Below are 27,269 nucleotides of genomic sequence, written 5' to 3' on the forward strand. Positions count from 1 at the left end.
TTCTGTCGTCTTGCTTTTTGAGGTGCAAATATTCTGATAACTTCATCGAATTCTATTTCTACTTGTATTCTCTTTATATTAATTTATAATCAGACTGATAACATTGTTCTATGAAACCTGCTATTTTCCACAATAAAACTTCTGCTTTTTTGTCAAAAGTTACTTCCATGATTATTTAATTTTTATTTAAAGTATGCAATATGATTATCATTTCGGGCCCTAACCCGGGCCCCTAGACTGGGTAATTTTATTTTTTCAGAAAACCTATATTAGCCAACATATTAGCTGGGCCCTAGCCCGGGTTCCCCCGCGCCACGGGGGCAGCGGGGGTGTACGTTACGCCACTGAATGAACACAATTCGTTTCATCAATTTATATCAATATTTTTGGGAATTGCTTATTTTTTACTTATTCTTACCAGCGTTCATAACTCACTCACTCACCATTCATGTGAATTTTAATCAAGGAAGTTTTGATCATGAGCATTTTTTCCTCCCTATCAGGAAGGAAATCAAAGTAGAGATTTATTTGCAGATTATTATTTTTGCAATGATAAAAGGTTTCAATCATTACTTCATGAATAATGTGGAGGAACGATTTTCATATTTTGTTTTTACAGATTGTTTGCGGTATTTCGGAAGTGGTGATGGGAGCAGTTGCTTGCATAGAATCGAGGGCGGCATTCACAAGACTTGGGCTGGGAGTGCCGGCTGGACTTCTCACTGTCATAGCTGCTAGTGAGTTCAAAAAATCTATTTTCCTACAGATACCTTGAAAATTGACCATTTCTGCACTGATTGCAGGCCGCAAAGAATCACTTTTCCGCACTAGTGCGCAAAGTGAGTACTTTGCGTACTCCAGATTTGCAGCATGACAACACAAAATAGTTAGTAGGTTATATGGAGCATCAGTGCAGCAAAATCAAAATTAAGTTGGTAATACTCATAGTGGTATAGTGAGGCCCACGTTATAATGGCAGTGGAGAACAGCGTTGCCTTGCCATTATGTGCCTTGATTATAGTCATTTCAATGCTTGCATAAGATAAACCCCCTTCAAGCAGTCCGATGAATTTTCAATTGAATTACTAATCATTTTTATTCAATTATTATTATTCAATTTTAAATAAATTGAGGTTTCTATTAATAATAAAATTACACAGGAGAACATTTGATGGATTTCAGGGAATTTTACCCAAAATTACCCACTTTTCATATTCAATGGTAACTGTAGGAAAAATTTAATGTGAAATACAAGCGCAAAGTTCGTTTGCTGCACTCAAGAAACCATAATTCCGCACTCGCCTGCGGCTCGTGCATAAACGATTCTTTCGGTGCAGCAAACTGTCACATTGCGCACTAGTTCCACAAATAACTATTAATTCCTTCCTTATTTTCTTTTCAAAATAAAAACTTCATATATCTTCATACATTCAAGTGTAATTAAGTAGCCTATGTAGCCTATATTTTCGTCAATGTATAGTGTTTTCTACACTTACATAAACCCCTCAGTTCATGATTGATGTTACTTCCGAAAGTATACGGGGTTGAAAGCTTGGAATTGTTTGGAGCTCCATTGTTTGCAACTGCTGAGTGAGTCACTCAAGTACTGTGGTGCGGTAGTCCGCACTTCAATAGAATTCAACCCTCGAACCAGAAACTATCAATCTGTCCAAAATGCCAGGCTAAAATCGATGCATACTGTACGTATGTCAATACAATAGACCAGTGAGCTTTCCGAGCTTTTAATGAGAGTTCATTAGCTGCTGCAACTCATACATTCGTTGATCTGTTGTTAGTATAGTGACAGCTCTTTGCTTTTCGAAACAAAGGGGATCCATGATGATGGATTCATCTCCCAATCACAGTATGACAGAATCAGAACAGCGCTATTTTACATAGGCTACTAAAACCCGCAAAAGTCCTGAATCCTCCGGCTTTAGTTATCAATGTTTCTGTTGTGATAAGGTACAAACTTTTCAACGCATGTTGTGTTGATTTACTGAATTGAAATATTATATCTCTCAAGACCTATATAATAGAATAATATTTGCAATTTTATCTTTCCCTTTGTATGTTATTAAATACCTGTAGGAGCTATTTGATAGGGATCGAAAATCTCAAGCTTTTGCCTACCAAAAATTTCCTACTATGACCTCATTTTTGGTGTCATAAGCACTTTGAAAGTCCTCTATATAGGCCTATATAGTCTACTTTGGAGTAAACATCTGATGTATTGAAATTCATTAGAATTTGATTTCAATCAATCCTAGTTATATTTTAGCAAATTTTGTAATTGAATGTTGTGTTGAATGTAAGTTAATGAATTATTATCATTTTCGAAACTAGACTTTCCAGATAGATCAGTTATTCATAATCCATTAAGCTTACTCATTCATTGATTAAAATTCACATTATAGAGAAGAGAAATCAGGCTTTTCCTAAAACATCTTAATTCAAATTCTCACAATTTGATGGAAAAAATATGTTGAGCTCACCCAATTTATTCACATTGAAGCGGTGAATTTATCTCTAACATTTTTTATCAGATATATTTTTGTTGATTCTCCTTCAGTAAATGTGGGTGTTTAGTATTCCCATGAACGATGAATTTATAAAGGTTTCGTTCGTTTTTTTATTCAGAATCTAACGATATGGATTGAGACCAGAGAGTATAAAATGTCAATTATATTACGCATTCTATACAGCCTCTCATTGAGACTAATATGGCTCTCTTGCTAGAAGGATGAATACAAATAAACATTTCGTTCGCTTTTTTATTTATTTTTTAAAAAAGGCCAATTATATTATGCATTCTCTCTCTTGCTAGAAGGATGAATACAAATAAACATTTCGTTCGCTTTTTTATTAATTTTTTTACAAAATGTCAATTATATTATGCATTCTATACACCATCTCATTGAGACTAATATGGCTCTCTTGCTAGAAGGATGAATACAAATAAACATTTCGTTCGCTTTTTTATTTATTTTTTTATAAAATGTCAATTATATTATGCATTCTATACACCCTTCCATTGAGACTAATATGGCTCTCTTACTAGAAGGATCTATACAAATGAACGTTTCGTTTGCTTTTTTATTTCTTTTATTCGGAATCTAACGATAAAATGGATTGAGACCAGAGAGTATAAAATTTCAACTATATATATAGTATATACTATACACTCTCATTGAGACTAATATGGATCTCTTGCTATCATTTGATAAATGCTTACCCATCCAACATGGAGGAAAGAGATCAGTCAGTAATAGAATGAGGAGAGGAAAGTGTATGTTGATAGAAGAGTCTTGAGTTTATTTCCGTAGTGACGTCAAACGCGGAATTTTTTTGTCCTGAAGTTTGCACAGACAGTAAAGAATTTCTATTTTTATTCCCTCATCGGCGATATATCATCGGAATTGACTCATTCGTTGAGGCAAGAATCAACAACCATCAATCAATTTTCTCATCTGTTTGAATAAGCCACGCTTGACAGGAATGTTTCTCATCAGACATTTCGCCTTTTAGTCCTGCATACATTTCCGTGAAATACCGGTTTAAACTGAAGTTTCATAGATGTTACATCGAGAAAATGTGGTTGATGAATTGGAGGCTCTTTGTTGAAGAGCCAGCCAGTCTGAATAAATATTAGGGAATGATTGATTATCCAAGGAAACCATATAACTTTTGGCTTGTACGCTACCTTGTACGAGAGGTGTTTTCACTCTGGAAACAGTTCAGTACCCTAATTATAGGAGCAACCAATTTTACTCAATTTTAGATATAATTATTCACACTTGAAGGTAATAAACTATTATGATTTTTTTATTCAATTTATTAAAACACACAACATGACGAAGAATTACAAAACAAAAAAAAAATACAATAAAATGTTACAAATATAAAAAATCATGGGCTTTGTAGTTGGGTGTGTTGGAGAAGGGAAAAAAAGAGAGGAAAATACCTAGCCAACCATGGTTTCCCATGTAATAGGCAGGCAAAGAAGAGAAGAGAGAAGTGATGAGGAAAAAAGGGAAGGGAGAAATGGGGGAAAGGAAGAAAAACAGAGGAATAGGTACGCAAAATAAAGGTAAGCGAGTCCACTGAAAAATGAAAAAAAAACTAATGTAAAAACAATGCTGGAGCAGAAATCTTGAGTCTTCTATATCAAAATTGAAGAAGAAATAACTGTATGTCCAGTTTTTTATATCCAGTTTAATTTTTCCGCTGATCTTATTGTCCATGAGAAAGTGATTTGAAATAAGATTTATTATTTTAGTACCTATGTAAATTAACTGCCTCCTTATACATTCAATATTAGTGTTATAGGTTACATATTTGTTAGCAGTGGCCTTTAGATTACCTAATAATTAAGGGTAGAGTTTAATGTGAGAGGAAAATCGGATCTATATTTTAGATAATAATTTATTATTATCATCACATAATAATTAATCATGAACCATTGATAAAAATAATAAGTATAGACCTATATAATGATTTCTCTATTCTCTATTCATTTATACAATAAGTACATTATCAAATAATGGGGAGAGGAAAAGGTAACCTTTTGTTATTTCTCTCCCAGTTCTTCAATTCACAAAATGTTCAGTCCTCAAGTATTTTCACAAAGTAGATTTTCAAATTTATTTCTCTTATGATATTAATATTCTACTGGGCCAAATTAATATTCTTCTTCTTAAAATGTATGAATTGAGGGCTACTTATTTTTATTTATAAAATACAATTGTATTTTAAATCTATTATTTTATTAATTAAAAAAAGTACCTACTTATATAGTTCTATTTTATGAATAATATTTTTCTGCTTTCTGTTGCTCATTGGAGAATCAATGAAGAATGCTCCATTATATTTCAAGTTATTATTTATAAGTATTAAAATTAATATCAATTACCTATACTCGTATGCGATAGAAGAAATGCAATGACTCTAGTTATGTGAATTATTCACGGTACTTCTCTTTCCGAATAAATTTTCTTCATTTTCACAAAAACCAATAAATAATATATTGATGAAAATTTGCTTCTGAGAGTTTCCAAGAGTCATTGATTTATATAAAGTGGCCAAACTGAATAGTGCCATGATTGATTTTCTTCCATTTTTTTTGCTATTTGAAATTAAAATTGAAATATTCTTCATTAGGCGGAGAACCCGGAGAATTCCACGAGTTGTTAAAATCAAACAACATGAGTAGGTATGCTCTCAGAATTCCTCGTTCAATTGGAGCTGATTTGATTTTGGAATTGGACAGAAAAAAATCATCAAGCAACAATGGATTTTTCATGTCTGATGCAAATGAAAATGCAAATGTAGCATTCATTATCATTCATAACCTTTTTCCTAAGAGGCGGTAGCTCAATGGAGTGTGCGATTGGTTCGAATGCCAACTGAACTCATATTTTTTTTTAAAAAGCATGGCTTGACTAAAAAGAAAATGATGAGGAAGGAATATTCTGTTTCAACAAAGAATTATCAGTTCGTGCTGCTCTGATGAGACTTCAAACATGTCAGAATCGATTTCTAAAAATATTTCTGTTCGAAATTTCCATAGGATTTTTGTGGTCTTCATCTGAACATATTTTGAGGTTTTTCTTCCTCTAATAACAAAGCAAGGCAGAGATGGAAGAAAAAACTAACCAATGATAATCAAAATTCAGTTCGGGACTGAACCTTTCAATCAATCCTCTTGTCTTATGCCTGTAGGTATAGGCTATACCTATTAAACCTCGACTTTCATGAATATCCCAAGCGAACAGATGCGAAAAGACTGGTTATATTATAATAAAAATATCACGGTTATATAAAATAAGACCAAACCTTCACATTACTACTAAATCTGTGATGAACTGAATAATTTAACCGTTTCAAAGTAGCTCTGATCTTCCATAGTTTTCTTAGTTGCTCTTTCCTATGATTATTTGTTGCAATATTTTAAAACGAATATACAAAAATTCGCTTGAACAGTGAGGAATACTCTTCCAATTCTGAAAATGAAATTTCCCATGCTATAAAGCCTGCTCTTTTATAAGAACTGCTTTACACCTAAGTTGGTTACTTCTCATCTCTCACTCAAGCCCCGAGAATTGTATTGTGAAATATTCAAAGTATCCTAGAACAGGGAGTTTGATATAATGAATTTCAGTTCACGATCTTGAAGATCAAACTCCGCACATTGATTGCTGTCCTTATACATGTGTATATTTAAAAATATAATGTGAACTCAAAAAATAGAAGGAATTTCTTGATAGAAGGAATTTGTTCGCACACTTCTTAGTTATTTGCAATGATAATTATCTTAGGGAGCAATGTATGAATTTATTGAGAATATGGATATTTAATCAATCAATCATTTTATTCAGTAAAAATCATTACAAAATCGGTCCCGCTAAACCTAAAAGATTTTACAGCAGGTGCCTACAAATAATAAAATACATAAATAGAATGAATGCTAACTTTAACAATAAACTAAGGGAAAAAATTTCATGTAACTGGGATTTTAGGAATTTAAAAAGGAGTATGGGGTATTAGATGAACTAAGGATGATTAATGGGGTGGTATAGGGTTGATGGAAATATTGGAAAAAATTGAAAACTCAAAAACTTCAAATCATAAAACTAAATTAAATTTAAAATAAAATAAACTTGATACTCTATAGTAAGTAAGCATCAAAATATATTAATTAATCTTATTCAGAGTTAAGGATAATACTAAACAAAAAATACAATAAGTGATCGGGAGTCTCAACGTTAATTATCCATCCATATAGTATATGAAAATGTTTGATATATTAATATATATATATAATACAAAATTAGTTAGTCACTCTAATGCGGTGGTGTTTCACAAATACTAAAATTCATTTTACCAGCAAACTAATATTTATGTAGGTTTATTCAATAAGTTTATTTTTTGTTGAAAATTGCGAAATTTAATAGCTAATCGCAGTGGTCGAATAAAATGAGTTCATTCATACGCTTGACAGAGTTTGTATTTTAATGTTAATGAAGTGGAAATGGGAAAAGTAATTGGTCGAAATGCCAGCATGTGCAGATGAGTTGCTCGATGTTGACAGCAATGGAATTTGCTCAATGCGTCTGGGGTGAGGGCGGAAGGGGTTGGTTGTGCTAGGGGTGGTTGAGAGGGAGAATGTTGACAACCTACTGCCAATCAATTTATTCGTGTCGTTCCACATCGCTTACGATTTCCTACTGTAGAGGCTGAGGTTTTCCATCGGCTTCTATACTTCATGCATAATTATCGACGATTTGGCACTCGGAATGTTGGGGTGACTGCTCAGTATTCATCGCTGAAATTATTCTCGTTCATGTTGTAGTGCTTGTATGGTACTGCAGCAACTCAGCAGCCACCACCAGGATAATTAGGTGACACGATGTCAGTTCATTCAGATGTTAGCGTTGATTTATCATAGAGTTCTACTCTGATAAACCTGTCAAAAATATTTGTCCTCATGCTACAATTACTCATGTAAGAATGTACTTATCATGTGTAACCTTATCTAAATTTTGATTGATTGAGTACTTTATTTATGTAGATTACAATATTTACTGGCTTATACACTTATATACAATAGCTTACAATACAGCAAAATTATGGATGAATTTACAAAATATAAATTAAGAAAATAATTATTGAGCTGTATATAATATGAAAAAAAAAACAATTTGTAATAACTATACATAAAATAGATAATATTGTTATGCATCTACATAAATTGGCGGAGCTTTGGATACATCAATGTCCATTCTTTGGAGAGAATATTCGAAGTATTCTTCCCACTAACTCTCTACCAAAATTGGGAGAGGAATAGCAAAAGGTTACCTTATTTTTTCTCTCATCCCTGCCATTTTTGATGATGTACCGTAGCCTACTTATTGTATGAATCAATAAAGAATAAAGAATTCATTCAATAATATCCATAAGTAATATAATTAGATTTGTATTGCATAAATTCCAATATTTATTAAATTAACAATAGGCTACATTCAATTTGGGTGGAAACTGCAGGCATTTGACCAAACTGCTTCAAATTCTAATTTATGCCTCAAATTAACAATATTGGTAAGGGTCATTGTTAAAAGTCATTCTTAATTCTCGAGTTGCAACTCTATATGAGAGGTATTTTTGTTCTACTGAGAGATCATGTACTTTTCCATGAACGTACAATGTAATTTAACTTAATTTCAGTTTCTTCAATATTTCCCTTGAAATAGACTCATACTTTCTTATTAAGGTCTACTTGCACGATGCACGTAAACGTAAAAATTTGAAATAAAAAAGTTGGTACCCTATTGACTTCTATTTTTATACAACATTTTTCGAGCTTTTAAGTCATTTCCAAATAGTGTGAATGAGCGAAATAAACTATTAGTTCATGAATTATTCACCGTAGTTTGTTCATTCACACTTGCAAACGACTTGAAAGTTCAAAACATGTTTTGTAAAAATGAAAAATGAATGTTGAAAGGGTACTTTGATTTTAATTTTCATGTAAGTCATACTGTCTCTTAAATTAGACGTTTTAAATAATTAATTTGTCACTGCAGTTCTTTAGTCATAGATACCATACCTATTTCAAATCAAGTGAATTTCCATTCAAAAAAGGACGAATATACATTTGCAGGAATAAATTATCATTAATGTGAATGCTCCCCACAATGAGTTCAGTAATCCCATATATCCCATCTTGTCAGATTGAAAACGTGCTATCTTATTAGTTCTATTAGTTCAAGAATTTATGGATTGATTGAAATATTAGTGTGTATTACCAATACCTACTATTACTTAATAATAGTAGGTATTGGTATTACTATTAATATATATTTTTTAAATCATACATATATAGTATTGCAGATTGAGTAGCATAACTACAGTTATGTGTTTACAGCTAAAGACAAAAAATTGTGTCTGTATGAAATTTCCTATACAGTATTCTAAATTGAATACAGGTAGCCTACTTATCTACAACATTCATCCATTTTTTTACGCCTCTGCGCATATGTGATGAGTTGAGATAATTAAGGTGAAATAAATGCGATAATACCAAATCCAAATTATGTGTAGAGTTGAGATATACTGACGTATATATGTAGCCTACTGACTGATATATACCAATATAGAGTTGAGACGTATACTGACACTTGATGTAATACTTGATACTTGATAGACGAGTCTCTGAGAAACTTCACAGACTTGATAGTTGATAAAATTATCACTTTCTAGACTCTGGTGTTTAAGCAGATTGCAGATTAAGGGTTTCCTCTAGCCGATTGTATCTATTCTATGAAAGGTACAAATTTATTTGAGTTGCTGTTCGCATACTGATAATATGGAGATGCCGTTGAAATGGATTGAAAGAGTGTGACTAGAGACTGGCACTCAGAAAGTGCCAGCTTTGAATGCGCGCATGCGCAGTTAGGAAAGGAATCGCAGACTCTCCATTGTCCAAGTGGACGGGACTCAGGACTCGGCACAGTAGTGCACTTGCCAGCCTGATTCCCCTTCTATTGTGCTCAGGAATTGGTTTCTGTTGAAATCGAATTCCATCCAATCATTCCTTGTCCGCAATGAAACCGGAGAAGGGTCACACGCAGAGAGGCGCCTTTAAAAGAAAACTCGTCCAAAGAAACTGATTTTCATTCAAAACACCTACTTTTCGATTCTACACTTGTTTCTACATGTCAGCCTATTAAATTGATAGTCATGATTTATGTACTAAAGCTGCGTTTACACCAAAGTTATTAACAAAATGTTAATAACTAAATCCTTTTAGATTCTATTGGATTGAATATAACTTATCATATACACATGATGAACATATGTGTTTTTCAAGTTCCGTTCAATCTAATAGAATCTATAATTAACAAAATGTTAATAACTTTGGTGTAAACCCAGCTTTATATAATCTCATATATTCTATTTTATTGTCACAAAGAAAACGTGTTATTTTTAGTTCAAGTATTTATGTATTGATTGGAATCTTAGTGTTTGTTTACTATTTATTCTTAAATCATACATTGGATGATTGTGTTGTTTTCATTCTGAGAAAATAATTTTGATTATTTTTTATTTATACTGCTTTATCGCAGTTCTGTTTGGAGCCAAATACATGAAACCTGTATGTTAATATCATGTTTTTGATTGAAAGAATGTTTTCAAAAATCTATAATTTTTCCTCTCATCCAAAGATTTCTAAAATGAGCTACGGTAATTTTATCTAACTTAACAGTCATAACTATCTTAATTTGGAATATTTATAAACTTTTACAATATGTATTGATTTTGAAACAATCTTTATTAAATAACTATAAAGATTAATTACCATTTAGAAGAAATACATGTAACTTTAAAAAATAACGTAATTCAATATAGAAAATTAATCACGGTAATGCTCTTTTTTCTTCTTCGTATAGTATTTCATTCACAGAACATGCTTATAAAGTATTCCGAATTCTATAATCAGATAAGTGCGACTAAAATTTACTATATGAAGACTATTTTACTGTCAAGTAACATGTAGTACAGTTTCTCAATACAGTGAGTTGAACAAACCTGAATACTTTCTTTGGACGGTCTAAACTTCAAGGACCATTTAACTCAATTAGTAGAATAATAATTTTCTAAAGCTTTCAATGAAATAAACAACATTTATATTCTATTTTCTTCATCATGGAACAATTACACATCTCTGACAACAATGTTCAGTTCATTAAACTAATTAAGAGCTAGAGTGAAGTCTATTTGTATATTTTTTACTGTTTAGTTTCTTTTTCAATCATCCAATGGAAGCTTTTACTAAGGACTTCCACTAATGAAAATATTGGCTACTTCCACTACTGAAAAATAACTGATTTGAATAGAATAAGGAAATTTGAAGAATGAAACTGTCCAAAAACTGTGCCTAGACCGGGAATCGAACCGGCTTTATTTTCATTCTAAATATTGAGCATTGAGCTATTTGTAAAATATTACATGAATAAATGTGATGAAATAATGATACTCTTCATTGCACATTTTAAGGTGTGAGGTGATTAGGCTAATATTATCCACGATGGGTGGATGAATAATTAGTTTTCATAACTCGTTGGTTGATTTCAGGCTCGAGTATCCAAACAAGCAGAGGCTTTGGTGGCTATAGATCATCTAGTTGCGGAGAGGGATCCCTACTTCGTTTTTTGGGGCCCAACTTTGTTCTGGCAGTTGTCCTCACCCTGCTCTGGGCATTAGCATGTGGTCTGCAGTTTCTACTTCTCGTACAAGCTCTACTAACTGTTAAACATTCAAGGTGAGTTGTCTATTGGGTGAACTAATAATTATTTCATAGTACCGTACATTATTTTCTCAATACTGAAATCACCTCAGAGAAATCTTATAATAAAAAATGTATTGGTCGAATAAGGTTCCTCAAAGATTCAAATGTGGAACTGAATCAACGATTCAATAACTTGGAAGTTAGAATTCAAACAAAAATAAGAGTTTTGGAAAATAATGCTGATATGTAGAGGAATTTCTTTTTGAATTACAATAGGCTATTCTGAAATTCAAGTGATAGTAATCACTTATAAAACTCAACGACTTTCGTTTGCAGTTTCGGCTTGAATATTCCATGAATATTTTCTGTCATGTTGTCGAGCAATCGCCGTATTATTATGTTATTTTTTGAAAGTGTGGAAATTCAATAATATAAGCTCTATACATCACATACCTAACTTACACAAGAATATTTATTTATTTATTTATTAGAACAGTCACAAACACGATATTTGGAAAGAGAAACAGGCAATTGCCCAAAACTTCTTCAATTCCTTGATTTTTGCACATAAATAGTCCAAAGTGAGGTAAAGTTTAAAATTTCTGTTTTCACCAAAGATTAACACTCAGAGAATACGTATTCGAGATATGACTGATGAATTTTGAATTTCGAAGGGTTGATAAGAGCCGGAAATAACACTAAACAATCCGAAAGTTTCAATAATATTGAATTATTCATATTAATGATATTGAATATCACATTATTTGTTAATTCCTTGAAGCTCACCGTATGTCTTGTAAATCTATGGACCGCTATTAGTGCTCTAATATCTAGTCAAAAGTATGGTACCTGTAGCAACTGCCATACAGTATAATATATTTATATATATTATATTCACCAAAAATATTTACAGTACAATGTATATACAAAATTAAGCCACGGGATACACCCAAAACGGCTTACATAAACTTATCAATGAAATACCAAGGATATACTTCCCAAGGAAAGGGGGTCCGGGGTTTTTTCCACAAACATGTTAAAGATGTAGCCTAGTTCATTTTTCCTATTCAAAGTTTCAATACAAAAATGCTATGAGTGGTTTAAAATGTCAAGTTTTTCGAATTTTGAATAAAACAGAGAAAATACTATACTGACTGGAAAATGGGGAACCAAATTCTACACAGTCTATAAGATACTTGATTCGAGCATAATATGCTCTGTTGCCGTATCGTCTTTCAACAATGTAGAATTTATAATTAATTAAAAAATATTCTATCTTAATTATGAAAATTGATTATGAAATTAATTGAAAAAAATCATTTCTTGCTTAATGAAATGTATTTGATTATTTTAAACGAGAATGATCAGTTAATATTACATCAATAAACCTGTATCAGGTACCGTCTATAGAAGGCATTGTCAAGACAGAGGATCGGCAACGTTGTTCTATCCTTTTCCACTGCCATTATAACGGGATCTCGCTACAGTAATATTGCTCCAGATATACGATTGTTTGCCAAAACTTGGAGACTATCTATTATTATTTTTGAGTAGCTTATATCATCCGATTATTCCACATATTTTATCAAATTAATAACCAACCAATAACTTAATAACCAACCAATAAGATTATGGAATACAATGGAGGAATAAACTAATGTTTGTTTGCAAAGACAAGATATAAGCTACCTACAAAAGATCATACACTTGTATGAGCTACTTTATTGAAATTAATAAAAACCTACCTTTTCTATTTAAAACATTTAAGTACATTTAAACTTAAAATACAACATTTTAAAACTTCAAAATGTTCTAGATAAAAAGGGCTCTACATGTTTTTAATAAGCTACAAAAGCTATGAGACAAAAAGTTTCAATACAAAAATGTTATGAGTGGTTTAGGGCCGGTTTCCGAGCTCGGGTTTAGCTAAGTTCTAGACTTTTAACAGCTGGTGTCAGAAAATTGGCTTTCCAAAACGGGGCGTAGTCGTAGTCATTGTCAAAGTCACGTTTGAATTAAATTTCGAAAAACTAGAAAATCGAACACAAAATAAAATAAAGAGAAAATAGTGTAAAGTTTCAGCTATTTTGAATTATTCAGGAATGTTTAATTCCCTCGAGGAAAAACGTTTCCAATTATAGAAATGAGAAAATAAAAACTGCAACTACTGTTATGAAAGCTGCAACTACGCCCCGTTTTTGGAAAGCCAATTTTTTGACTCCAGCTGTTTAAAGTCTGGAACTTAGCTAAATCCCGAGCTCGGAAACCGGCCCTTAAAGTGTCAAGTTTTTTGAATTTTTATTTATTACACGTCGTTTCTGGTGAGCAATTCGTCCTTGAATAATGAACGAAAAAACTGAGACTGTATTATCCAATCATTTTACATAATTTATCTAGGCCTACTAAATAACCAACGAAGACTGTTGTTATTGACTGTTTTGTGTGTTTTGTTATTTTAATGTATGACGTTATTCAATGTATCTGTACATTTGTTGAATAAAAATATTTTGAATTGAATTGAACTGTGCATGAAAAGTACTTTGAAAGTATAAAAACGAATATAATGTATTTGTTGGCAGAGACAGTCACACGTCGTTTCTGGTGGCAGTGATACAACTAGTGCTGTCGACTCTGACGCTGCTAGCCGTGTTACTGGTGCTTCGCATAGATTGCATCTACGACCCTGACTGACCCGAGGCGATGGGCATTCACGCCGGCGAGTACGGTGGCTCGGCCACTGGTGTCTCCATGGTGCCACTAGCCTCCAGCTCCTCTGACAAGCCTGAGCGCAATGACTAGATGCAATCATACAGAAAATATAGCACAGGACTTATATGCTATCTTATTTCTATGGTGCAATATATAAACGAGAGAAATTCAAACTCACAATCTGTTCAATTCCATCAATTTTATTTTTTTTAAATCAATTTATTTTAAATAAATTATTTTTTTATCAATTTAATTCCATCAGGAACTGCGATTATCAATTGAAAATGTTTTATAACTGTTGTATAAATTAACAACTAGCAGATTATCTTAAAACTTTTTGGTTTAAAAGTCAACTTACTCACTTGGAAATTCAAGGTATGGTACTCAAGTTGTCAGAGTAACTTTGAAAAGTTCACTTTGAACAATTAATTACGATATAGCATTCAGTTATTTATATAAATAAAAGCTATTAGCTTCTACTTACATTAGTGTAGCGCTTTCGGACACTAGGCCCTTCATCAACACTGGCTGTCACTTCCGTTGTTGAATACATATGGTTAGTAAGCAGCAACAAGCTAATAGCTTTTATTTATATAAATACCTGACTGCTATGTCGTAATTAATTGCTCAAAGTGATTATTTAACAAGCAGTTCGTAATGGAATCAAACATTGAAGAGTTTGAAAAGTTGCTCAATATTGTCAAATTGAGTAGAATTTGAACCTGGAAGTTTGAAAAATAGACTGCTAGTCGTTCATTTATAGAAATGAGCTATTTAATCTCTACCACTGGATGATACTAAATCAGGCCTTATCACAATATTATTCATTTGTTCAAGTGTTATCTACATCGATCTAATTAAAATTGAATAATCGAAAAATTGTCTAATGAGAGTAGAGATTGAAAAACACGATCTAACTTAATCAATTTTTCCACTACTCATTGGGTCTAAATCACGCCTTATAACAATTTTATTCATTTGTATTAATATGATCTACATCAATCTAATTTGAATTGAATAATCGGAGGATCTCATAATGGAATAGATTAAAAAATCAATCTTTTCAATTTCTACTATGTTACTGATTGTCTCTAAATCACGCCTCATTACTGTATAATTAAATATTAGCATATTGATTAATTTACATCAATCTTATTCCAATTGATTAATTAATTATATTATGCATATTATATAATATAAATATGTACAAGTATCGAAGTAATAAACTATAATTATCTATTATATCACTCTCATGCTTTAATTACCATGGTTGTTGCTCGTTTACCTCGCCATCCCCCTATTTTCTTATTTTAGGACAGGAGATTTCAGGTCATCTCATTCATTATTGATGCCTTTACCATAATAAACAATTCAATTGGGGCCGTGAAGTTGCCTACAATTGAAAACATGCAATACTATAGGCTACGAAAACTTTCCTTGATTTATCATTCAAGTGTTGTTACAAAGAAAGTGAGATTTTCAATATTTATAGGCTAATGGGATACTGACTGAGTTATTAAACATTTTTGTAAAGACTATAGGCTACCTATTTCAAGAATGAGTGATATATTGATGGATCAGTATCAAAACAGTTATAAATTCTGAATTATTGACAATATGGACCAATATTCAATGCTTTAGGCCCGGTTGCACAGTGCTCGGTTAAATTTCAAATTTAAACCAATAATAGTTCAAGAACAATAACAATTATTGTTCACCAATTTTTAGAATAGGCCTACCATGAGACTTAGAATATGAAAGAAAGAAGAATACATTTTTTTATTTATTTATTAGATTTTATCAGAGACAAGAAATATAGTTATGTTTATAACATGCACATTATTACACATTATTACTTATGGAAGCACATTATTAATCATGCATCTTATGCTTATCCTTTATCCATGATTTTATGATTCCATTTATCATTGCCTAATACATTCAGGAAAGCCTATTTTTTGATTAAGATTTTTGTAATTGAACGAGCGTTAGTAAGTTTCTCACTTTTGACTTACTGAAGGCAAAAGACGTTTCCCGTCTGTTCGTATGTTCGACAGTAGCTTCAGAAATAATTGATCAATCAGCTTCAAATTTTGAACAAGTATTTATTCTTCGAACCTCTTTACAGTTCAAGTTCGTTGGACAACAAAATTGACTCACTCCTTCGTCCTTTGTCAGGATATTAAAATAACATTGAGAGTGCATAAGAAAAAATGTTTTGATTTATCATTTATACAGCTGGAAATAAGTGCATGCTATTTCTGTAATTTTTCCATTCATTTAAAAAAGCTGATGTTATTTGGGAGTAATAACACATACTGACAGACCTTATGCACCAACAACTAATGATTTCAGATGAATAATACACAACATAATATATTTCATTTATAAGTACTCGCTTCCATTAACGTGTCTGTTTGTAACATTAATTTCACGAAATTAATAATTCTAGCCTACTACTTGTGATAGCAGTTGCTATGACGTTGACAAATTTGCTATGAAAATTATTTTTGTTCAAAGTGTTTTTGAGCAGAAGCTACTATTAGTGTTCAATAACACTTGATTATCCAATGTACAAACTCATTTATTTAATTTTTGTATAATATGACCTAGCGAAGTGAGGTCTAAGATTCAATTCGACGGTTTGGCATTTCTCTTAATGTTTAAATGTTTATATGTTGCGCAGTCTCGCCGGAACGCGGAAATAGATTTTCATGAAATTTGACAGGTATGTTCCTTTTTTAATTGCGCGTCGACGTATATACAAGGTTTTTGGAAATTTTGCATTTCAAGGATAATATAAAAGGAAAAAGGAGCCTCCTTCATACGCCAATATTAGAGTAAAAATCTGGTGTGACGCACTCACACAACTTTCCTTGCCGTTGAGAGAATTGATCACCTGACGCTAGTGTTCACGCGCATCTCAAGTCTACTTATAAACAAAGATCTGAGTCAGCTGGTGACAGGACAATAACGCTGGAGACATACGAGGTCTGCTATCTCTTCATAGTGAATCATGTAATAGAATTAATAGTTGCCAACAGTTTGCAATTGGATAATCACATTTTCTCGAATTTCGAGCTTATTTTCAATTTTAGGTGTCAATGTTTCTGAACTTTAATTGTAGAGATTTTCATGCTCAATCTTCTCCACTTTAATTTTTTTGTTTGAATTGTATCTGAAGCCTGATAATTGAAAATATAAAATCAAACTTTGCATGGATTGGGCGAGGCTCCTGAAATTTTTACAGATATGGGACTTGTGGCAATTGATAGAGCTTATAGGTATAAATTTGATCAAAATTGTTGGAGCCGTTTTCGAGAAAATCGCGAAAAAACCGGTTTTTGACAACATTTTTGCCATTTTGAATTGCATTTGATCGAAATTGTTCGTGTCGGATCCTTATATTGTGAGGACCTTAAGTTCCAAATTTCAAGTCATTCCGTTGATTGGGGGATGACGCACATACACTCATACACACATACAGACCAATACCCAAAAACCATTTTTTTGGACTCAGGGGGCCTTGAAAAGTATAGAAATTTAGAAATTGGGGTACCTTAATTTTTTTCGGAAAGCAATACTTTCCTTACCTATGGTAATAGGGCAAGGAAAGTAAAAAAATCAGACTTATTCATCATAAATCAGCTGACAAGTGATTACACAGATGTGTGGAGAAGCCAGTCTATTGCTGTATTTCCATAAACCTAGCGCCGCAGTGCAGGATGGTTTCTTACAGCTTGGCGTTGTTGTCATTTGAGATGGGTGTCTGGCTTGGAAGTGTTTCGGCCGCATTGCAGGATGACTGTTAACAGTTGCCGGAAGATCAACAGCTGGGTTTTTTCGTGATAGAGAAATTCTGATTGCAGATTCGTTCTCAGCGACCCCAAGTTTAGCCTGAAGGCTCAGAATGTCAACAATATTTTTAAATAATTGAAAATAATCATGGAAAGTCATTAATAAGGTAGTAACACCACGTTTCTGGAAACTTTTCACTGGTGACTGGAGTTATTATTGACACAAAAAAATCAAAATAATCGTGAGAAAGAAAACTGCTGATGAACGCGAATAAGACCGCTGAACCGAAATATTCTTAGTACGAAATAGTCTTAGTATGCTACGTCATTTTGACGTCACCGCCACTCCATTGTTCTATTGTCTCGGCTGCTTGGCTGAGCCTGGCTGGAGGGATCAAATAACCGACTGGATTGATCTTTCGTCTGTCCGCTAGGCGGAACTACGCCGACCATTGCTGGGTGGAAGATGTTACTGCGGCCACTCGCATTCCCACCAACGCTGCTATTATTTGCTGTCTCAGCGCCTAGTCCGAGTCAGACAAGCATCCAGCCTGCTCTGCGGAGCTAGGTTTACTGCGGCCGCTCGCATTCCCACCAACGCTGCTATTATTTGCTGTCTCAGCGCCTAGTCCGATTCAGCCAAGCAACCAGCCTGCACTGCGGAGCTAGGTTAAGGTCTACAGTTTCAATCAGGTACTTGTAGATTAGAATACTGTGTGAGGTCTACTGTTCACAGAACTACTATAGTGAGGTCCACGTTATAATGACAGTGGTTAAAGATAGAAGAATAGTGATGCCGATTCTCTGCAATAATTAATTACATTTCTACACTGTCAAAAACATAATTGGCATCGTTGTGGACCTAGAAAAGGATAGTACCAACGGCTTTGTCGAATGATAGACAAGGATAGCAAAACCAAAGTTGATCAAATACTGTCATTATAACATGGACCTCACTATAGTTTATTGACCAAGTGGAGTGAGGTCCAAGATTCAAGTCGACGGTTTGGCATTTCTCTTAATGTTTAAATATTTGCGCATTTACGGCGAAACGCGGTAATAGATTTTCATGAAATTTGACAGGTATGATCCTTTTTCAATTGCGCGTCAACGTATATACAAGGTTTTTGGAAATTTTGCATTTCAAGGATAATATAAAAGGAAAAAGGAGCCTCCTTCATACGCCGATATTAGAGTAAAAATCAGACTATAGAATTATTCATCATAAATCAGCTGACATAAGTAAGTGATTACACAGATGTGTGGAGAAGCCAGTCTATTTCTGTATTTCCATATTAAGATCTATAGTTTCAATCAGGTACTTGTGGCTGAAAATACTGTGTGAGGTCTACTGTTCACAGAACTACTAGTATTATAGTGCCTAAATTGAATCTTTCGTTACGAATTTTCTATGCTTTTACACTCCAGAGCGTAGCTCGATCGGTCCTTCGATATTTTCTTTAATGTGATGGATTGTCAAATTTTAATTCATTTTATTGAGCCAAAAAAGAACATACAGGCCAAGTCAAAACATAAAAATAGACATTTGTACAGGAAAGAAGATGCTGCTTCAATATCAGATAGCTTTTTGAAGGGTCGCCTGAATTGGGAATATCTGGAACTCAAAATGTCTTGCAGCTGGCCGGAATTGGAAATATATGGAACTCCGAATATGTTGACAGGCGGAACACCGAATATCGTGCAGGCCGGCGGAACTCAAAATATCTTGTCAGCTGGTGGAATTGAAAGTATGTGGAATTGGAAATATATCGAACTCACAGTATCGATCGTTATTAGCGGGACTGTTAAATGTGTGATGAAACAAATTTATCTCAAAACAAATATGAAGGGTTCTATAGTGAGGTCCACGTTATAATGACTATTAGATCAACTTTGGTTTTGCTATCCTTGTCTATCATTCGACAAAGCCGGTGGTATTATCCTTTTCTAGGTCCACAACAATGCCAATTATGTTTATGACAGTGTAGAGATATGTAAGCACGATATGGACGGCAGAATAAACCTCCACCAAATATGTAAGCAAGATCTGCCTTCACCGAGTATGTAAGGGTGGGAAAATGAAAAACAAGAAATGATCGTACAGGTTTTTGATAATTAAAACAAAACAATAAATTATTTGTACAAAATTAGAATTATAATTAGAAAATAACGAAATAATAATAAACAGATGAAATTTCAAGGGCTACTCGCTTGGCTGCTAGTGAAGATTAAATTTGTTGTGGTTATGGGAAATTTAAAACAATGACTCAGTAGTCACCTACCTTTATGATAATGGCTTCCCAATTTGGCATCCACTGGTTGAACGCGACGTTAATTATTAATTAAAAATAAAAAAAACTGATCTAATAAGTGGGTCAGATCCCTTCCTATTTAATAATACAATTCTCTTTAAACTGCCCGAACTGTGACAGGAAAACTGTATTATAAAACAAGAACAAAATCTATCCCCTTCACCAGAACAGCCGGACTTTACTCACAATCCTAACGAACGAGCTCACACACCGACACACTAGTAAAATTTTGGGTATTAATATATAACTCAGTCAATGCCAAACATGAAGCCATTTCAAATACATATTTTTATCAGTCGCACAAGCGAGCACGTTTGTTATCAAAAACAAAAGAGAAGCTACAATAATTTCGATAACAAATGAAATAAACAATCTTCTGTCGATGACAAAAACTGTTCAAAGACAAAAACATTGTTCATTAAACTTTTCTAAATTAAAACTCTAAAATCCTGATCAATATGAGATAAATATATGATTCATATATATGTCCCATATGACCAGGTGACAGATATAATTAACTAATGCAGAGAATCGGCATCGCTATTCTTCTATCTTTATCCACTGCCATTATAACGTGGACCTCACTATATATAGTTAACCTAGAATAAATCAATAAATTCATCAACAGTCGTCAGTCTTGTTTGAAACAGAAACAGAGTTTTGAAAACTTGCATAATATGTACATGACTATTATTTTATAAACCACTATAATTTTAATTCGTGTTTTTAGTGTTGGTTATGGTATTAGATTTAAAATGAAGTAGCAATAATGTAGCATACCTAGGCTAATAAAAAAATCTTTATTATAACAAGAAAGAAACTGACTTATATGTTGGTAAGTATTTCATTATTTAGGATTTGAATTTTCCTATTGAAATATTATGTTGCTATTCATCCATGATAACAATTAATGTTTATTTTTCAAGGTTGTTGGTCATTAACTTAGTTACATAGGTACAGTATTTCCTAATACATTTAGAGTTAAACAATAAGCAAGTTTCACTGTGAATGAGATTGGTTGATTAACATTGTTTCATTGTTTATCACTTTATTTTATAATCATGGGTATCACATAAAGTAATATAATAAGAAAAACAACTTTATATTTTCAATGTTTTTAATTAAAAACATCAAACTTAAAACTAGAGTAGCATACCATATTTTATTGATTTAACTTATTTTGGCTATTTAGTTTTATTCTGATGATAATTCACTTAGCCTATATTTATTTAATTTATGCTAGGCCTAATTGGAAACTATTTTTCAGATAACAATAGCAATTGCTTTCCTGCGTATCATCATTACTACTGCCTATATCGTATCTATATTTTGAGTTTTCTGTGGAGAACGAATGGCTCAAGTTAATGAAGCTAATGAAATATCAAAAACCAACCAAGTAAGTTTTCTTTAATATCAACCTATTAAAACTAGATGTAAGCTACTTAAGTTTTGTGAAATGGTTTATTTACTTCTTTATGATTTAACTTCTTCAGCCCTTGTCAGTAATGCCAGGTCTTCGGGAACATTAAAAACTAGAAACTTTATAAAAGCTATAAAATATAAGTTGATGTGTTCCAATAATCTAATGAAATTAATTAACATTTGCAATAAGTATACGTAGGTAGCCTACTGAGGCACCCATACTTGATTTGCTATGTTTTCATATAGAAAATAAAGTTTTCCTGTAAGGTAGCTGTTTTCCTATTATCACAGATAGCTTAGCCCCTTATCCTGTCTCGCTTTCTGTGTTTTATTGGGTGCACTACAAGCTTTTTTGTGATCTATAGCAATGATTATTTTATTTGATATTTTTCCTATTAACTTATCATTAGTTAATACAATAATAAAAAAGAACTCTACATAACCTCATTTATCATAACTCTACTTATATTGTATCATTTTTCATCACCTAGGCTTAAGATACTTCTAGAAAGTCGCCTTTGTAAAATACCGGGGTGACTTTGACCCACGTCGCGGAAAAAGATTCAAATCATTTATCTCCGATATCTGTTATCCGAAATCGATGTTTAACATTATATCCGTAGCCTTGATCATTATCTAGGTTTTACAATCAATATCTTGTCAAATCTCGATATATTACTTGAATTATCGACATAAAATCTAGCTTCTTGCTTCATCTTGTGATTTTGTTGTCTGAAAACTTCTTAGCCTATTAGAAAAGTCATTTCTAAAAGACTTATAATATCGGCAAGTACATATATTTTTGTTTTTTATTATATTTTAATTGTTATACATAGTGATCATTTAGAAAGTCATTTTAGGTTAAAATTATGGTGACTTTGTCCCAGTATAAAAATTGTGGTTTCCATTTACCATTTTTTGGTTCTCGCATAAAACTGAAAAATATGTATCAATTCTTAAGGACTACCATAACTATCATATAACAAATTAAGCTTACATGATCTCCTACCAATATTCATTCTACAACTTTTTTTTATCTCCTCTAGTTTTCGAGATATCCGCTCTTGAAGGTGTGACATTAAAAAAAACACATTTGCCACCAATTTTTTTCTATTTTTGCTTTCATAACTTTTTAAAAATCTATGGGAAAATCCATGTTGATTATGAGCTTATAGAGCATTAAATTCTCCTCAATTTGATGTATAATTTCACACTTTTACAAATTTCTCAACACCTTTTGCAGCAGCTTTAGTGTTGAGTGTGAAATATCCATTTTTGCAACAATAGACCAATTGACAAAGGAATTTGGAGGGGATGTTTTAAACAACATTTTTGACTTTTCAGTTAGGAGGAGAACATATCAAAAGTCCCCATTTTATGATGCATTATTGGAGAGTTATCAGCCCTGAAAGAGCAAAACATTGGATAAAAACCTGTTACTTTAACAATTACACATCTTCAAGAGCGAATATCTGGGGAACTGTTGGGAATATCACAAAATTTCACAAAACAAAAAGTGTAGAGAATGTATCAAGCTTCATTTTTGAATAGTTAGTTATGCCGGTTGAATGCATTGTTTTCAAGATTTGAGCGTGGAATCAAAACGCTGAAAAATGCAACTTTTAAACCTTTTTTAGGTGGTTTGGTTTGAATCATCATGACTGGCTTTCTGATGAACCTATGCGACGCCATTAAGGAATGGTTTACTACTGTATGGTCGACTGGATCTGTACTTCCTGTATTTACTGATCCTACTTACTTACTTACTTTCATTGGCACTACAGTCCGATGTGGACCTTGGCCTCCTGCACAATTCGCCTCCAATCGTCTCTCCTCTCCGCCACATTCTCCCATCCTCTGATGCCCAACACGCAAATCGGCACTCACATCTCCAGCCATCTCCTCCTGGGCCTTCTCTTCTACGCGTACCAATCATTTTACTTTTTAACAACTATGCGGTAGTCTGCAGTGCTCCATTCTGGACATGCCCCAACCATCTCAAACGTTGCACCTTTAAAACTCGTACAATATCTTGGTACATTATCTATTTACTGACGGAGACGTGAAAATATGGTTCATCTGTAGACCACTGAATAGTATCGTGTTGCACAGAGGTTAAGAGTGCGTTGCAAGCATCTGTATGCTTTAACCAGTCGTCTGAAACAACCATAATCTTTTAGGGGTGTAAATGGAGATCGAAGTGTAAAATTCGCCTTGCCTTCTGGACGATATCCAAGTGGAGCTGGATGTTTCCGCACAGAGCGCGATAGGGATTGTTCAATGGACGCCCTCACTGCCGCGATATTTTCAGGTACCCCACCTTTTTTAGGTTGCCCAGCTTGTTTTCTAGGAAGTGCAGATCCTTTCGACCATACAGTAGTAAGCCATTTCCTAATGGTTCTAGCATCAGGAACTGTCATGAAGATTCAAACCAAACCGCCTACACAAAGCATCTGCGTCGCTACCACATTGTCATTGTTTTTAAAGAACGTTCCAACAATAAAGCCTCGATGCTCACCTTACCACTGCATGATGAACATGAATACTTAAAATGACATAGTTTCCGCCATATAACACCACCACTCTTATTCCACTATTCACCTGCGCACTCTTCACTGATTTGAAAGTAGGGAGTCCATTCTGACCAAACTTTTAGGCTTATCAAAACAGGGAATATGTCGGCCATGATAGCTAAGACAACTAAAGCTGCACTCTTTAGTCAGCTAGTGCTCTATACGATACGTGCAAAATGGATGCAACCCTAAGAAATAAAAATCAATATAAATTTCATGTGGATTGAGAGTAGATTAATCTCTAGTATGATGCATTCAATCTTTTTAATTATTATTTCTTCTACTTAACTCGTTCTTCTACTAATACGTTTTTCTTTTTAGAAATAAAAATGCCATTTATGTCTGCCTGTCACCACATAGAAAGCTTTCCGAAAGACACAATTCCTTGGTAAGTAGTTCCTCACTTTACTTGATTATTGGTTTATATAGTGTCCCAAAAAGGATGTTAGGTTTTTAGAATTACTGTGAAGGTAGTGATTTCAATGTTTCTACACATCCAAGTCTCTATTGTTCAATTAGATTGTCCTATTGTCCAAATTAATCTCACGTTTATTGTCCAATTGAGGATACATCATAATTAGAGATATATTAGGGTGAAGAGTTCTGACTGAGGCCTATAGCTGAATTATGCCACCTGATTGAACGTCTGGCACTTTGAAGCACTGATATGTTAAAAGTCTGAAGTCACTATGTTAAACGTACATACTGCATCAGAATAAGTGCTTGACTTTCAATTCAGTGGTTTTATTCAGCTTAAGACCTTGGTTACAGCTTTTTTCAATAAAACCTTTCAAATTACCAAGTTAAATAAGATGTTCTCTTGAATTGGATAATTTCACATACTCGGAAATGTAAAAATATCAATGTTGTTACAATTGAACTGTTAAATTAATTTGCATTTTATTATTTGTAAAAAATAAATTGGAATTTACAGTTTCAAGAAGTTTTATCGATCATCTGCATTTCTTCACGTGAATTGAAAAGTCCGACGTAGGAAAAGTCCATTGAGAAATAGAATAGAATAAATAGAAAGAATGCTTTATTATCAAGATTACACAATACAATATATATATATATATATATATATATATATATATATATATATATATATATATTATATAATATTATATATATATATATATGAAAACTCATTAAGACACGCTACACTACTGCAAATAAGTATTTTACAGATATCAAAGAGAGCGCTGAAAAGAATGAAGTTTTTGATCCTTGAGGTGTCCTTATGCGCGTCTCTCCTCTAGGAAATACTGGAATGAAGTGCATCTAACGGGTGATTATCATAGAACATAGTCTCATGAACTTATATCAATGTGATGACAATTTAGTCGGTGTGCTACATACTATTAACTCGCCTCCTACAGGAGAAAATGCATAATTTACTTTTCCAAATAAAGCATAATTACAATACTAAATTACACTATAATATTGATTTCTGATTTTGTCCATTATTTTGATTCCAGGTGAACCTATTGTACTGCATCATAAAAGCGGAAGAAGGAGGTGAAATCAACTTGCCGACTGTTTAGCTGTGGTAAAAGCTATCAAATCCATGAATCCAGGAACCTATTCAATTCTCAAGAACATCTCTGTCATAATGTGGTCGGACCCGTTCACCAAGGAAGGTCGCAGTAATCAAAGCATTCATTTTACTCCTATTATCAAGTAATTGAAAGCTTTGAGGATCGAAATAATTTCTTGAAATATGTTAACTATTTCATGATTCAATGTGATTTCTTGACTATTGACATTTTAAATTATGGGACATCATGCAATTTTAGGCATTTGCCTGATGCAAATGGTTGAGCATTGCCCATATATTGTGATGAAGAAAAATTTGTTTCAAATCACTTCAATGAATATTAAGATTCAAGCATTTTGATTATACAGATTCAAGCATGGGAAGCGGTAGTTTTTGTCTCAAGTTACATATTATACATAATTTAAGATTTTTTATTTTTTCCTGTTTCATTATTATGTAAGTTCTGCTGAAATTAACACATGTGGTTTATTGGCTAAAATTACTTCCCACTATTTTACATTAATTTCTTCCAATTTATCGAATTTCAAAGTTTTTTAGCTTCCTCAACACCTGTCAACTCAAATTTTACTTGAATTTTTATTGCAATCTCTAGGCTTTTAAATTTCTAATAATGTATACAAATAGGTTTGAATGATAAATCATTCTATTCAAAAATTACATATCACTATACTGAGATTTGCTTTGCTTTTACTTGCTTTGCTTTTTCAAACTGGTTGTACTGACATTAGGACAGAAAATTTGTGCATCGCACATTAGCGAAAACTTTTGCATGTAGATAATAGAATAGAATAAATATAAAGTATGCTTTATTATTCAAGATTACACAATACAATATATATATATAAAAACTCATACAATTTACAGCTTGATTGAACAATCGCTAGCCGGAAAAATTCAATAAATTTTTTTTCAGTCAAACACAAATCTTACAAATGCGTAGAACAAATTATTATCTAAAAATCAAATTTATTAATTCCGAACAAAAGCTCATATATATTAATCAAATAAAATTACCAACACAATGTTCTCCCATGAAAATCATACCTAATGCTGCGATAGTAACTACTCAGATTAAGGAATACAATAAAGGAACTTAAACAAATTACAAACATCTTATCTCAAATAAATTAATCATTCCATCAAATAAGGTATTTTGTCCTGCCTTACCAGTTTGAACCATGAGCCTAAAAATAACCTAGTAACTTACATTGTAATATGCCTGTAATCCCATACCTGAGCTCCGTGACACAGTACAGCCCTTTCGCAAGCTTTAAACCATTTACATTTAGCTGGAAAGTCTACCTCAGCATTATTAAAAATGCCTCTCCATGCCAAGTTCAACCCCAGATTCGCCTTCTCAGATTTACCTTCACTTGAGCTTCAAAATTCAGTTTTGATGTCAGCACTACTAATACCCAATGAAAATAATATTGTTACTATTATATATTTCATAAAAAGCTCATTCAGCAATAAATACAAACTTATTTTATTAAATGATTTTTAATGTTTTGCAGGACAAATTCTGACATTTTACAACATTCTACAGCACATAGAAGACTGGCTTATGATGGCGAAAGACTTTTGAAGGCGGTTACCTTGATTGGGATC

The 27,269-nt window shown here is 32.8% G+C and overlaps 1 protein-coding gene across 1 annotated transcript; it reads left to right on the forward strand.

The window, feature by feature from the left end:
* The first annotated feature begins 616 nt into the window (after positions 1-616).
* LOC111054463 lies at positions 617-15,385 on the forward strand. Its single transcript, XM_039443973.1, has 3 exons — positions 617-737; positions 11,134-11,320; positions 13,867-15,385. Exons 1-3 carry the CDS (start codon positions 647-649, stop codon positions 13,976-13,978), a joined length of 390 nt encoding a protein of 129 aa, XP_039299907.1. The 5' UTR covers positions 617-646; the 3' UTR covers positions 13,979-15,385.
* Positions 15,386-27,269: the final 11,884 nt, after the last annotated feature.

This window comes from Nilaparvata lugens, unplaced genomic scaffold, assembly GCF_014356525.2.
Source record: "Nilaparvata lugens isolate BPH unplaced genomic scaffold, ASM1435652v1 scaffold2359, whole genome shotgun sequence".
Classification (NCBI taxonomy): domain Eukaryota; kingdom Metazoa; phylum Arthropoda; class Insecta; order Hemiptera; family Delphacidae; genus Nilaparvata; species Nilaparvata lugens.